The 15,671-nt window shown below is 43.7% G+C and overlaps 1 protein-coding gene across 5 annotated transcripts in view; it reads right to left on the minus strand.

Annotated features, from left to right (window-relative positions):
• RALGPS1 (Ral GEF with PH domain and SH3 binding motif 1) overlaps nt 1-15,671 on the minus strand; it is a 659,487-nt gene that overhangs the window by 403,945 nt on the left and 239,871 nt on the right. For all 5 annotated transcript variants that reach the window (XM_077484871.1, XM_077484870.1, XM_077484869.1 and 2 more), the window contains exon 9: nt 2,260-2,386. In XM_077484871.1, coding sequence (XP_077340997.1) covers nt 2,260-2,386 — 127 coding nt within the window. The remainder of the gene's footprint in view (nt 1-2,259; nt 2,387-15,671) is intronic.

Genomic DNA, 15,671 nt, shown 5'->3' on the forward strand with positions numbered 1-15,671 from the left:
CGGTTCTCTATGGCTGCAGGCAGTACAGTGTAAGTATGCTCTACCAAACAACTGCATGCAGCACAAGAGTCTATTAACATCAGTGCACTTAAAGGGGTTCTGCACTCAGAATAAAACATTTGCCCATTCTCTTGCCTCTAGTTAATATATTTCATAATGCCACCTGTTTTTTTTTTTTGGATTCACCTACCTTTTGTAATCTTTAGTAGTTTATTTTCATCCCCTGCGGCGATGGGCGGTCTCTTGCGGGGATCAGCGTCTTTTCCTGCTGAAGCCCGCACTGTCTCCTGGGATCTCGTTCGTGTAATCCCAGGAGACATTGTGGCTAATGCACCCGACATCTCGCGAGATCTCGGGTGCTACAGCCGACATCTCGCGTGATTTCGGTAATTACAGCCGAGATCTCGCGAGATGTCGGGTGCATTAGCCGCAATGTCTCCTGGGATTACACGAACGAGATCCCAGGAGACAGTGCGGGCTTCAGCAGGAAATGACGCTGATCCCCGCAAGAGACCGCCCATCGCCGCAGGGGTTTAAAATAAACTACTAAAGATTACAAAAGGTAGGTGAATCCAAAAAAAAAAACAGGTGGCATTATGAAATATATTAACTAGAGGCAAGAGAATGGGCAAATGTTTTATTCTGAGTGCAGAACCCCTTTAAAACCATGCAATGTTAGACACATTTTTCATGTGTTGTGGTGAATTTTGAAAAGTTTTAGATGTGTTTTTTTGGGGGGGTTTTTTTTGCGTAGTCATGTTCCAGGGTGTGGGTGGACTCTGTATGTGGCTTCATGCATTTTGCATGGAAAAAGTGTTTACTGGAAACCAAAACTGCAGCTACTGCAATACATTTTTAAATTTAAAATTTGGAGATGGAAAGCAAGACTCTTCATGGATTTGAAACATTTTGGCTAAAGTGAAGAAAAGTTTCCCTTTCAAGTCTTTTTTTTTTTTTTGCTTTCTGTGCCCTATTCAGGAGGTGTCACCTAATTCTCTCAAGGAATTCCACAACAGAAAGTGAGGGGAAATTTCCAAATCCCTTATGTAGGCCATACATGGGTCAAATTCCGAACAAACTTTCTTTGCCAAATCAGAAATTTTGTGCGTTTTGTGATCCGATGGCGCCACCATTGATTTTCGAAACTCGACCAATCAAGCCTTCAATTTCACCTCATGTTGCTGCAGAAAATAGGGAATCTTCTTTTCTTGTGCCAATGCACATTTCTTTTTCAGTTATATTTCTCATACGATTCTCCCATCATTGGTTTGTTTTCCAAAAAATGTACAACATTCCTGATCACTGAAATCCGATGGCCGCACGAAAACAGGTTGTTGCTGCAGTCCATTTATAGTGCGAAATTTGAATGAAAATTCTTAGAAAAGAGCAGTAGGAATGTGACCCGTGTATGGCCTCCCTTAGCCAGTTGTCAATAGAACGAGTGTCCCTATTGGAAGATTTTCCCTCACCTCTTGTTCTAGTAGCAGCTGTAACATTTTAGATTTCCTATCATTTTCTCTCCTGAAACAATGGTCTCTGGGAAAATAGAGAGAGAGAGAATTTCCATGACAGGGCACAAACAGCAAAATAGCCCTATTGTGGGAGTCAACACTTTTAAACTCCATCTAAAACCAAAGAGAAAACTATTTAAAAAAAAAAAAAATGCAACCTGCAAGGCAAAGGCATAATGAGCTAGTATGCATAGCATACTAGCTCATTATGAATAACTTACCTGAGAACGAAGCCCCCCGAAGCGGTCCTCCGCCTTCATCTTCGCCGCTGCCATGTATCCCAGAGTGACTTCCGGGTCTCGCTGCTCCGGCGCTGTGATTCGCCAGAGCCGCGATGACGTCACTCCCGCGCATGCGCACGGGAGCCGACATGAGCGGCATATCGCCGCGATCTGCGGCCTGCTCAGTGCGCCTGTGCGCCGCTGTCTACGTGCCTGTCTTTTGTAAATATCTCCTAAACCGTATAGGTTTAGGAGATATTTCTTGGACCTACAGGTAAGCCTTAATCTAGGCCTTAATCTAGGCTTACCTGTAGGTCAAAGTGGTTTGTAAGGGTTTACAACCACTTTAACCTTTGCAGCGGGGAGTAGGACCCACTGCACGGGTAAAGATTTTTTTTCTCCCGCAGTTCAGGTTACAGTTTTCCAACGCAGGAAGAAGAAAGAAAGTAACATTTTTCATTTTCTAAAGAAGTTTGAAAAGCTTTAGGTGCAGCACTGAGCATGAGTCAGCACACGCAGACACTTACCCAAATATGGAATCATTGGAACCATCTTTAAATTTCGGATGTACTCTCGTGTGCGCTTGTAATTGTCCTCTTTAGAAAGAAGGTAGTCCAGCTTCTCAAAAGTGGTTTTGTCCTTTCGATTTAAAAGCTGTATAAAAAGACATTGTATTGTGAAAATAAAGTCTTAAACTATAAAAACTTTTAAACCCGTGAGGGTTTTTTTTGGCTGTCCCACTCAGTGACTTCCCCATACTTCCTTCCCCAGAGTCACAAGAAGTAAAATGAATTAACTCCAATATGAGGAGGAAAAACTTTTTTAGACGCCCCCATTGGAAGATTTCTCATGTATTTACTGTTCGGGTACAACAAAGTGACATTAAACCCTGACCATGAAAAACTCCCATTACATATTATAGAACGGAGTGTGCATACTCACAAAGCCACTAAAGAATTTATTTTATGTAAAGAGAAATAAACCATTAAGATCCTAAAGTGGTTGTAAACCCTTACAAACCACTTTGACCTACAGGTAAGCCTAGATTAAGGCTTACCTGTAGGTCCAAGAAATATCTCCTAAACCTATACGGTTTAGGAGATATTTGCCAAAAGACAGGCACCGCTGTCTACGGCGCACGGGGTGTAGACAGCGGCGCACAAGCGCACTGAGCGCGCCGCTGTCAACGGCGATATGCCGCGAGTGGCGGCTCCCGTGCGCATGCGCGGGAGTGACGTCATCGCGGCTCCGTCGAATGATGGCGCCGGAGCAGCGAGATCCGCCAAGAAGATGGAGGGGACAGCCGTGACTTCGCTGGCTCCTGTGTCAGATAAGTGACACATAATGGACTACTATACGATGCGATGCGATGCGATGCGATGCATAGTAGTCCATTATGCTGGCGCCGGAGCAGCGAGATCCGCCAAGAAGATGGAGGGGACAGCCGTGACTTCGCTGGCTCCTGTGTCAGATAAGTGACACATAATGGACTACTATGCGATGCGATGCGATGCATAGTAGTCCATTATGCTTTACCTTTGCAAGGAATCAAAGAGGAAGTAACACCCATCAGGGTTTACTTCCTCTTTAAGAAATGGACACTGTTTGATATAATTTGAAACAATTTATTCCGTTTCACCTTTTTTTCTGCTGGATAGTCACTGAGCCTCACAGGGCGACTTGTTTTCAGAGGTTGTTTTTTGCGTTTTGTTAATATTTATTTGGTTATAATTTGTTTCATCACAATTTATGACAATTGATTTTGGTATCGTTTTTTTCACTTGTGTGTGATTATAGTATATTAGATATTAGTCACTGTGTGCAGAGTGAGCTGCCATTTAGCACTACGTGATTATTGGTGTGAATTTACACAATATTTAGCGCCATTTGTTCCACAATTTATAAGGGGAACATTGTACACTCTGTTTTTTATAGTGGCGGCTTAGTTTTAGTTTTTGTGTTTAATTGCAGTGGTGATACACAGTTGAAGAGGGATAGAGAGAGTGCATGATTGTTTTTGCAATATACACCTATTACGGGTTTTTTTTTTTTTTTTTAACCAAAAATATGTAGAAGTATATAATGTATATCGGCCTAAACTGATGAATAAATTAGTTTTTTATATATTTTTTTGGGGATATGTATTATAGCAAAAAGTAAAAAAATATGTTTTGTCAATTGTCTGTCTTTTTTGTTTATAGCACAAAAAATAAACGCAGAGGTGATCAAATACCACCAAAAGAAAGCTCTATTTGTGGGGAAAAAAAACTTCTGCCTTTAGAACCACTCACTTCCTGCCCAGGACTACATGTCCCATGAGGCATTGCTCCTCACACATTCACAAGTTCTCAGGCACTTGCTGACATGTATGGATGGTGAAAGAGCTGTATTTGTGCTTCACTGTATTTTCGGATATGTAAATTAATTCCGTATGCAGTATAGCTAATCGGCTGATCGATTATGAAAATAGTTGACAACTATTTTCATAATCGATTAGTTGTTTCGGCCCTAGTTATGTTAATTACCGGTATTCTGAATACTGCTGGTGTTTAACCATTTCAGCTCCGGACCAGGTCATTTTTTGCAACATGCAACTGCCTTACTTTAACTGACAATTGCGCAGTGGTGTGACACTGTACCCAAATACATTTTTTGTCCTTTTTTTCCTCACAAATAGGGATTTCTATTGGTAGTATTTGATCACCTCTGTGGTTTTTATTTTTTGAACTAGAAACAAAAAAAGACTGACAATTTTGAAGAAAAAAAAAAAAAAAAAAAAAAGAAAAAACACAATATTTTTTACTTTCTGCTATAATGTCATGTAAAAAAAAAAAAAATCGAATTTCTTCATCGATTTAGTTCAAAATGTATTCTACATGTTTTTGGTAAAAAAAATACCAATAAGTGTATATTTATTGTAGACGCCATAACTTTTGCTCAAACCAAACTATGGGATTTTTTTTTTTACTAGTAATGGCGGCAACACAGCAGTGCCCAATCACAGAGCATAGTGAATTTGTGTCACAGAATTCAAATAAATGCAATGGACTAGTTGGAAGGCAACATGGTTTTTGTGTTATAATATCAGATGTTTCTGGAAGGTTGAAACCCTTTTACACCTGGCCTGGAATGCCAGCAGAGCAAGTTCACCCAGCAGGGTGTTGATAACGAAGAGTCCTGCCCCCAGGCGGGGGGAGTATGCGAGTAGAGCTTGGCTCCAAATCACCTGGTGTAATAAAGATTGAAGTGCTTGATTATCATGTCTACAAACAAAAGCTTCAGACCCCTTTCACACCGAGGGCATTTTGCAGGCGCTATAGCGTTCGAAATAGTGCCCGCAATCCGCCCTTAAACTGCTGCTCCATTGTTTCCAGTGTGAAAGCTCTCGGGCTTTCACACTGGAGCGGTCCGCTGGCAGGACGTCAGGAAAAGTCCTGCCAGCAGCCTCTTTGGAGCGGTGTGTTTAACGCTGCTCCCCATTGAAATCAATGGGGCAGCGCTGCAATACCGCCAGCAAAACGCAGCTATTGCGGCGCATTGCGGGTGTTTTTAACCCTTTCTTGGCCGCTAGCGGGGGTAGAAGCGCCCTGCTAGCGGCCGAAATACGCTGCAAATCCAATGGTAAAATGCCGCTAAAAATAGCAGCATTTTACCGCCGACGCTATGGGCGGCTTGGTGTGAAAGCCGTCTCAAAGGCCACTGCTGCCAAGATGACTGATGGACTGAGTTACAGAAGATCAAAGACCAGCTGTCACTGAAGATTTGATCCGGGTCAATTAGTAGTGATTCATGGACAAATGCTGCCCCTAGTGGACACTACAGCAGGCTTCCTGGAGGATGGACAGATATTTAGGACTGCCTCTTATTGATTTTTGTTTGGCAGAATGCTGAGATAGGCTGGCAATGAGGTGGTGTGGGTGGTGTCTGAATGCAGTTTGACCACTTCAGCTCCGGAAGATTTGGCTGCTTTTTTGCGATACGACACTTCGTCGCTTTAACTGACAATTGCGCGGTCGTGTGACGCTGTACCCAAACAAAATTGACGTCCTTTTTTTTCCCCACAAATAGAGCTTTCTTTTGCTGGGATTTGATCATCCCTGCGGTCTATATTTTTACAAACAAAAAAAAGCAACAATTTTGAAAAAAATAAAAACACAGTATTTTGTAATTTTTGCTATAATAAATATCTCCAGTTTTTTTTTTTTTTTTTTTTAAAGCAATTTTTTCCACAATTTAGGCCGATACATATTCTACAAATTTTTGGTAATAAAAATCGCAATAAGCGTATATTGATTAGTTTGCTCAAAAGATATAGCGTCCACAAAATAGGAGAAAGATTTATGGCATTATAATTTTTTTTTTTTACTAGTAATGGCGGTGATCAGCGATTTTTATCGGGACTGCAACATTATGGCGGACAGATCACCTTTGACACATTTTTGGGACCATTGACAATTATCCACTTACAGACCGGACCATTTTGCTGGTCAAAGACCAGACCACTTTTTGCGATTCGGCACTGTGTCGCTTTAACTGACAATTGCGCGGTCGTGCGACGTGGCTCCCAAACAAAATTGACGTCCCTTTTTTCCCCACAAATAGAGCTTTCTTTGATCACCCCTGCGGTTTTTATTTTTTGCGCTATAAATAAAAATAGAGCGACAATTTAAAAAAAAACACATTTTTTTTACTTTTTGTTATAATAAATATCCCCCAAAAATATATAAAAAAAAAACATTTTTTTCCTTCAGTTTAGGCCGATACGTATTCTTCTACATATTTTTGGTAAAAAAAAAAAAAAATCGCAATAAGCGATTATTGATTGGTTTGCGCAAAAGTTATAGCGTTTACAAAATAGGGATAGTTTTATGGCATTTTTATTAATAATTTTTTATTACTTTTTTTTTACTAGTAATGGCGGTGATCAGCGATTTTTATTGTGACTGCGACATTATGGCGGACACATCGGACATTTTTGACACATTTTTGGGACCATCGTCATTTATACAGCAATCACTGCTATATAAATGCAGTGATTCCTGTGTAAATGACACTGGCAGTGAAGCGGGTAACCAGTGGGTGGCAGTGTAGGGGTTAAGTGTTCCTAGGGGTGTGTTACTAACTGTGGGGGGGGGGGCTGGGCTTTCATTTAGTGAACACTGATCTCTGCTCCAATCACATGGAGCAGAGATCAGCGTCACTAGTTGCTAGGCAGAATGGGGAGATGCTGTTTACCATGGCATTTCCTCCATTCAGCCGCCCCCGTGAGACGATCGCGGGTGTGCCCGCGGCGATCGAGTCCGCGGGACCCACGACCGGACTCACGGGGGTCCCGACCGGCACGCGAGAAGGATAGCAGGACAACACTGAAGACTGGGACGTACCTGTATGCCAACATGCCTGCCCGTGCCATTCTGCCGACGTACATCGGCGTGCGCTGGTCGGGAATCGGTTATACAATGATCAGTGCTATAAAAAAATGCACTGATTATTGTGTAAATTTCACTGGCAGGGAAGGAGTTAACACTAGGGGGCAATTAAGGGGTTTACGGTGTTCCCTAGTGTGTGTTCTAACTGTAGGGGGGTGGTAGTGACTGGAGGAAATTACAGATCATTGTTCCTAGCTAGTAGGAACTCACAATCTGTCTCTCCTCACAGAACAGGGATGTGTGTGCTTACACACACACGTCCCTGTTTTGGCTCTGTTGCGAGTGACTGGGGTGCCACGCGCATTGGCACCCCCGCAGCGCAGTGGGCACACACGCGCGCCTGCTATTCCACTTAAAAGGGACGGACGTAAGCTACGACGATTCGTGGGATCGTGCCGACCTGCCGCAGCATGATGATGGCGGTTGGTCGACAATCGGTTAAAAGTGCTCACCGGCTGGAGGAGCACTCTTTTTGCCTGATGGCTCTCATGCCATCGAGCCCAGCTGAAGATACTGACCAAAGAGGACGACCTTACGTAACATATCACTGATGATGTTCTTTTGCTTCATATGCTCTGCAATATTTTTCTTTTAGTGTTTTATGTTAGCATTCCTATTTTCTTGGGATATAAAGAAGACTCTTGTTTATTTAAGAGGTGTGTATATTTTTAATAGCGAACCTTATTATTGTATCATCACCATTAACAATATCAGAGCTGTGCTAGATTAGCTAATTATAATAGACAAGTTAATACATATTTACAAATATAGGGGGGAAATCCTTAGAGCCGGTTCACACAGCGGGCGATGCGAGGCGACGCGACTCGCCTCGCTCTCGCAAGTCGCCCCCGTTCTGTACAATGGAACCGTTCTTAGAGGAGCGACTCGAGTCGCTCCGACTCAGAAAAAAGGTTCCTGTACTACTTTTGGGTGACCTCGGGGCGACTTGCATTGACTTCTATACAGAAGTCATCTGCAAGTTGCCGCTGAGGTCGCGGCAGGTCGCGGCGAGGCAAGTCGGAGTCGCCTCGCCTCGCCTGCAGTGTGAACCGGCCCTTAACCACCTAATATTTATTTCAGGACACTTCACAAAAAGTTTACAAACTTTAAGATCATTCAGATTAATAGGAGTAGACTAGAAATAATTAAAATACAATGTGAAAATGAACAGACACAGACACGCTAACATTTAGCCATATTTTCCAGATCTTCCTGCAAGTACTTAACGTGATACTAAGGGCAGTTCCCTTTTTAAATGAAAAAGATGCTATACTTGCCTGCTCTGTGCAATGATATTGCATAGAGCGGTCACCTTTATCCTTTTCTGGCAATCCCCCGCTGGCGTTGTCTCCTTTTCCCTACACAAGCCGGAAGCTAAGGAGGCACGTGTGCATGCTCCCAAGATAGGCTATGGGTGTCCTTTCTATGCAAAGCCATCAAGTTTAACACTGGAAGATTGTTGACCACAGTATAGACCAGTGTGGTGATGCTCCTTAGCTGACTAATTATCAGGCTGGTGGTGGGTTAGTAACCAAGTTGTATTGGCTAAGTCCAGTGAAGAGAAGCAATACCACCAATCTGGCTGTGCTGTCCGGCAAAAGTGTGTGAATCACAAGACTGAATGGACAATTACAAATCTTTTGGCCCATAAGATAAAGTTCATACATAGGTATCCCTTTAGGCCCCCTGCACAAGCCCCCCCACCATGACTTTTCCATCAAAATCAACAATGCAACCATCAGGCCCTCCCCTCACGCCAGGGTACTCGGTGTAACCCTAGACTCTGACTTGTCATTTCAGCCCCAAGTCCAATCGTTGTCAAAAGTTTGTAGATTTCACCTCCGTAAAACATCTCTAAAATTCGCCCCTTTTTAACAAATGAAACCACCAAGCTCCTCATTCACTCCCTTGTTATATCTCACCTTGACTATTCCAACTCCCTTCTCATTGGCCTGCCTCTCCATAGGCTCCTCCCCTCTTCAGTCTATCATGAATGCTGCTGCCAGACTTATCCACTTTACCAACTGCTCAGTGTCTGCCAACCCTCTCCTCCAATCCCTACACTGGCTCCCAATCAGTGTCTGCCAACCCTCTCCTCCAATCCCTACACTGGCTCCCAATCACCAAGCAAATTAAATTCAAAATAGTAACCACAACATACAAAGCCATTCACAACTCTACCCTGAGCTACATCACCAATCTTGTCTCCAAATATCACCCAAATCGTCCCCTCCGTTCTTCTCAAGACCTCCTACTCTCAAGCTCTCTCGTCTCCTCCTCCCACACTCGTCTCCAGGATTTCTCCAGAGCCTCTCCAATCCTCTGCAAACTCGCTAACTCCACTGGTCCGGCTATCCCCTACTCTTGCTACCTTCAGGCGATCCCTGAAAACTCTATTCAGGGAAGCCTATCATGTCTCCAACTAATCTCCTACCACTTCCATCAGCTCATTCCCGACCATTATAACCTTTTGTACCACCTGTCCCACCCTATTAGATTGTAAACTCTTTTGAGCAGGGCCCTCTTAATCCTCTTGTATTTTATTGTATTGTAACTGTATTGTCTCCTTTTTATATTGTAAAGCGCTGCGTAAATTGCTGGCGCTATATAAATCCTGAATAATAATAATAATAAGGCCAGAGGGACAGCTACAGGCATAAAACAACTAGGTTTAAAATTAGACTAAACCTGGCCATACAGTGTGCTCCAGTCCCTAGGGAACCATCTCAGTGGATGGACCTGCTGGTACCACTTTATTCATTAAAAGGCAAACATTCAATAAACTTTTGTCAAAGAAGCATGCTAGAAAATTTCCATTTGAACAGCAGCTTTCCTTCAAACAGCTGCTTATTGTTTGGCCGGCCATCAAAATACATACAATAACTGCAGCAGGACATTCATTACCGTATATACTCGAGTATAAGCCGAGATTTTCAGCCTCTTTTTTGAGGCTGAAAGTGCCCCCCTCGGCTTATACTCGAGTCATCGCTGTCTGCCCGCTCGATCAGCGTGTCGAGCAGACAGACAGCGGCCATTCTATTCAAAAGCCGCGCCTCCGGCTCCGCCTTCGCCTGTGATAGGCGGAACACTGAATTTCCCAGCAGCCTGTGTTCCGCCTATCACGGACATCGTATCATCCTCGTACTACGGACGAGGATGATACGACGTCTGTGATAGGCGGAACACAGGCTGCTGGGAAATTCAGTGTTCCGCCTATCACAGGCGAAGGCGGCGGCGCAGCTTTTGAATTTTACAATGGCCGCCGACGAAGAGGGCACGGGACGGAGGCAAGGCAAGGCACGGCACGGCACGGGACGGGACGGGGGCAAGGCAAGGCACGACACGGGACGGATGCAAGGCAAGGCACGGCACGGGACGGAGGCAAGGAGGCAAGGCACGGGACGGAGGCTCGGGACAAAGGTAGGCTGGACACACACACACACACACACACACACACACACACACACACACACGGATGGAGACACACACAGGGATGGATGGATGGATGGATGGAGACACACACACACAGGGATGGATGGATGGATGGATGGAGACACACACACACAGGGATGGATGGATGGATGGACACACACACACACAGGGATGGATGGATGGACACACAGGGATGGACGGACACACAGGGATGGACGGACACACAGGGATGGACGGACACACAGGGATGGACGGACACACACACAGGGATGGACAGGCATGTCTCACCCTCGGCTTATACACGAGTCAATAAGTTTGCCAGTTTTTTTGGGGGTAAATTGGGGGCCTCGGCTTATATTCGGGTCGGCCTATACTCGAGTATATACGGTAATCTGCAATGTAGAGCATGGATAGAGGAATCTGTTTTTTTTTTAATTTTTATTTTTTTCGGCCTGTGGGCTGAATGAAAAAAAATTAAAATAAACAGTGTATGTAAACAGTGTATGTACAGTTAGGGCCATAAATATTTGGACAGTGACACAATTTTCGCAAGTTGGGCTCTGCATGCCACCGCATTGGATTTGAAATGAAACCTCTACAACAGAATTCAAGTGCAGATTGTAACGTTTAATTTGAAGGGTTGAAAAAAAATACCTGATAGAAAATGTAGGAATTGTACACATTTCTTTACAAACACTCCACATTTTAGGAGCTCAAAAGTAATTGGACAAATAAACATAACCCAAACAAAATATTTATTTATTCAATATTTTGTTGCAAATCCTTTGGAGGCAATCACTGCCTTAAGTCTGGAACCCATGGACATCACCAAACGCTGGGTTTCCTCCTTCTTAATGCTTTGCCAGGCCTTTCCAGCCGCAGCCTTCAGGTCTTGCTTGTTTGTGGGTCTTTCCGTCTTAAGTCTGGATTTGAGCAAGTGAAATGCATGCTCAATTGGGTTAAGATCTGGTGATTGACTTGGCCATTGCAGAATGTTCCACTTTTTTGCACTCATGAACTCCTGGGTAGCTTTGGCTGTATGCTTGGGGTCATTGTCCATCTGTACTATGAAGCGCCGTCCGATCAACTTTGCACCATTTGGCTGAATCTGGGCTGAAAGTATATCCCGGTACACTTCAGAATTCATCCGGCTACTCTTGTCTGCTGTTATGTCATCAATAAACACAAGTGACCCAGTGCCATTGAAAGCCATGCATGCCCATGCCATCACGTTGCCTCCACCATGTTTTACAGAGGATGTGGTGTGCCTTGGATCATGTGCCGTTCCCTTTCTTCTCCAAACTTTTTTCTTCCCATCATTCTGGTACAGGTTGATCTTTGTCTCATCTGTCCATAGAATACTTTTCCAGAACTGAGCTGGCTTCTTGAGGTGTTTTTGGGCAAATTTAACTCTGGCCTGTCTATTTTTGGAATTGATGAATGGTTCGCATCTACATGTGAACCCTTTGTATTTACTTTCATGGAGTCTTCTCTTTACTGTTGACTTAGAGACAGATACACCTACTTCCCTGAGAGTGTTCTGGACTTCAGTTGATGTTGTGAACGGGTTCTTCTTCACCAAAGAAAGTATGCGGCGATCATCCACCACTGTTGTCTTCCGTGGACGCCCAGCCCTTTTTGAGTTCCCAAGCTCACCAGTCAATTCCTTTTTTCTCAGAATGTACCCGACTGTTGATTTTGCTACTCCAAGCATGTCTGCTATCTCTCTGATGGATTTTTTCTTTTTTTTTCAGCCTCAGGATGTTCTGCTTCACCTCAATTGAGAGTTCCTTTGACCGCATGTTGTCTGGTCACAGCAACAGCTTCCAAATGCAAAACCACACACCTGGAATCAACCCCAGACCTTTTAACTACTTCATTGATTACAGGTTAACGAGGGAGACGCCTTCAGAGTTAATTGCAGCCCTTAGAGTCCATTGTCCAATTACTTTTGGTCCCTTGAAAAAGAGGAGGCTATGCATTACAGAGCTATGATTCCTAAACCCTTTCTCCGATTTGGATGTGGAAACTCTCATATTGCAGCTGGGAGTGTGCACTTTCAGCCCATATTATATATATATAATTGTATTTCTGAACATGTTTTTGTAAACAGCTAAAATAACAAAACTTGTGTCACTGTCCAAATATTTATGGCCCTAACTATGGCTTGCTTTATTCAGCAGGTTGCTTGAGTTTAAAGTTAAAATTTTGTCTGTATTTTTAACAAAATTACAGCTACAATTTTACTTTTTCTTTTTAAGTTATTTTTACACAACACTTTTGGGAAACATGAAAAGTTAAATATTCAGAGTCTCAAAGCTTTTTATTTTTGCATTCTCTTCTACACCCATATAATGATAATTCCAAAGAACGCTCACAGATACGCTGTCATTACTGTCAGGATTAGTCTTTCCTTATTGTACAGCTGTCATAAGCTTTGAAAGATGTCTCAGTTAGGTTTAACAAGACCCATTACGCATGCTTAAACCTATGGAAGCCTCTCTCTATGATGCATATTTGCCACATTCTCCAATTCCCCCTTTTAGTCAACAATATTTGTCCAAACAAGTCAAAGACTTATGTACATGGAATGCGGATCTGACAAATTTGAACTACTTATGAGTCGAGACATATTTGCCTATGAAAGTTTAGTAGCGACATGAGACTCTTAGGATCTCTATTCAGAAGCTGGCTAACGGATTATCAACTGAGCATTTCACTTCAGTATTGAACTCTGGCCTCGTTTTGCCCTCCTTACCTGTGAAACAAAGGGATTTATCTGTAAGCCCTTGTATACACGATCGGACATTCCGACAACAGATTTTGTCCGAAACTTGTGTTGCATACACACGGTCGGACAAAGTTGTCGGGAAATCCGATCGTTCAGAACGTGATGACGTTATTTCATTACCACGGGACTATGTTCAGGGTAGTAGCCAATAGCTTTGGTCTAGGAATTTGATGTGAGCATGCGTGGCACTTTGTCCAATCGGAATTCTCTACAACCGATCGGACAAAGTCTGATCGGATCATGTTGTCGGAAAAATTTATAGTCCAGCTCTAAAACTTTGTCCGCCGGATATTCCAACGGAAACAGTCAGATGGAGACCACACACGGTCGGATTATCCGACAACACGGTCCGATCAGACATTTTCCGTCGGAATGTCCGATCGTGTGTACAAGGGCTTAGAGTGAATCAGTGCAATAAATGAGAAGGAAGCGCAACAACTAGGCAGATAGGACTATGCCAAAAGGTTCAAAAAGGGTCAATAGACCCAACTTTAGAGTACCACTGCAAGAACCTTGCGATCAAAATCTGCATCAGCAGAAGATCGGACATCTACCTGGTAAAAAAAAAAACTTACAAAAAGGTATAAACAGAGAACTAGGTGACAACCTTAAAAAGCTGGGCTACATTGCCCAGGAAACTCCCACTAACCTGGGGAAGTTGGAGGAGATTTGCCCTTGAGAATGTAGGCCCTAGCAAACCACTGAGCAAAGGTAGATTTGGAAGCAGTATGTCCCCTTTGTAGTCCTGAAGATAGGACAAACAGGGAATCCATCCTCCTGATCAAAGAAGTTGTTTTGAGGTAGACTCTCTGGGCTCTGACTACATCCAAGCAATGAAGAGCAATTTGGTTTAGGTGCTTTGGAGCAGGGCATATGGATGGCAGGACTAGGTCTTCACTGAGGTTAACGACTGATAGTCTTGTGCGTAGGACTACTTTTGACATTGTGAAGAATGAGAAACAGATCCTTACAAGAGAAAGACGTCAACGCAGCGACACGTCTGACAGATGTGACAACAACTATAAAGGCCACTTTGCAGAAGAGGCTTTCAAGGGAATTTCCCTGGTGGGTTCAAAGGATGGTTTCCGTCCCATAGTCAAACCAGGAAGTGAGAAGAAATCCCTCCAAAGTGAGAAATCCTGGCATGTCACCAGGATCATCAGTGCTAGTGTCTCCGTTGGAAGATTTCCCCCTCTATTACTGTTCTAATGTCAAGCCAAAAATTGCACGGGGGAGGCATAGATTAGTCTTAGACCAGGGGATGATCAAGGCATCTGATGCCAGTGCTAGAGGGTCATTGGTTCTACCCACTGAAGCAGTTCATTGTTGAATATGGAGGCCAAGATATTCACATCCAGGGTCCCCAATCTCACGCTTTAGGCTGAAGATGTCTGTGTGAAGGGCCCACTGTTGATCCAGATGATAGCAACTGAGATAATCTCCTTTTTAGTTGACCACTCCTGGGATGTGGACCACCGAGGTTGATGAAAAGGGGGTTTTCGCCCATGAGATAATCTGGCTTGGATCTTTCCGTGGCTGCATGACTCCTGGTGCGCCCTTAGTGGCTAATACAGGCCACAGCCATGGATTGTCTGACTGCACCCTGATTGGGTGTCCATGAAGAAGGGGGGGGCTAGTGTTGTAGAGTCATCCTTATTGCTCTGAGCTCCAAGATGTTGATAGGGAGCTTAGCTTCCACCAATGACCATGTTCCCTGGACTTTGAGCGATGGGAACATTCCTACCCAGCTTAAGAATGGCATCAGTTATCACTTTCCAGTGATAAGGAAGGAAAGACACCTACCTTTTGTTAACGCTGGGCTGAAGATCCATCAAGTTAGGTAATTCCTTGCTTGGCTGAACAAGAGCAGGGGTGGACTAAGATGCATTCTTGTTCCAGGGCAACAAGATGTTCAGTTAGAAAGATGTTGAATGAAATTGGGTGAATATTACAGCCTCAAATGAGGATATTATGAGGCCTAGAACGCTCATCGAGAATCTCAATGTATGATGTTTCTATGACCTCCGTTCTTGAGCATTGAGTTCTGGGAGAGAGATTTCTCTTCTCTGAAAGGAAAATCTTTAATTTGGATGTATCCAGGACCACACCCAAGCATTCCAGACAAAGGGAAGGCCGGAGAGCAGATTGATCAGCTAGATGGCAGCCCAGAACATCTGAATTGTCTTGTGGACAGCTGGAAGAGAGTTGAGTCCTTCAGGAGAAGGTTGTCCATATAACCAGGTACCTGTATGCCTCAAGTTCTGGCAAGAGCAAGAAGAGGTGCTAG

The sequence above is a fragment of the Lithobates pipiens genome, unplaced genomic scaffold (genome assembly GCF_037356315.1).
Source record: "Lithobates pipiens isolate NorthernLeopardFrog02 unplaced genomic scaffold, aLitPip1_a1.2 Scaffold_166, whole genome shotgun sequence".
Lineage (NCBI taxonomy): Eukaryota > Metazoa > Chordata > Amphibia > Anura > Ranidae > Lithobates > Lithobates pipiens.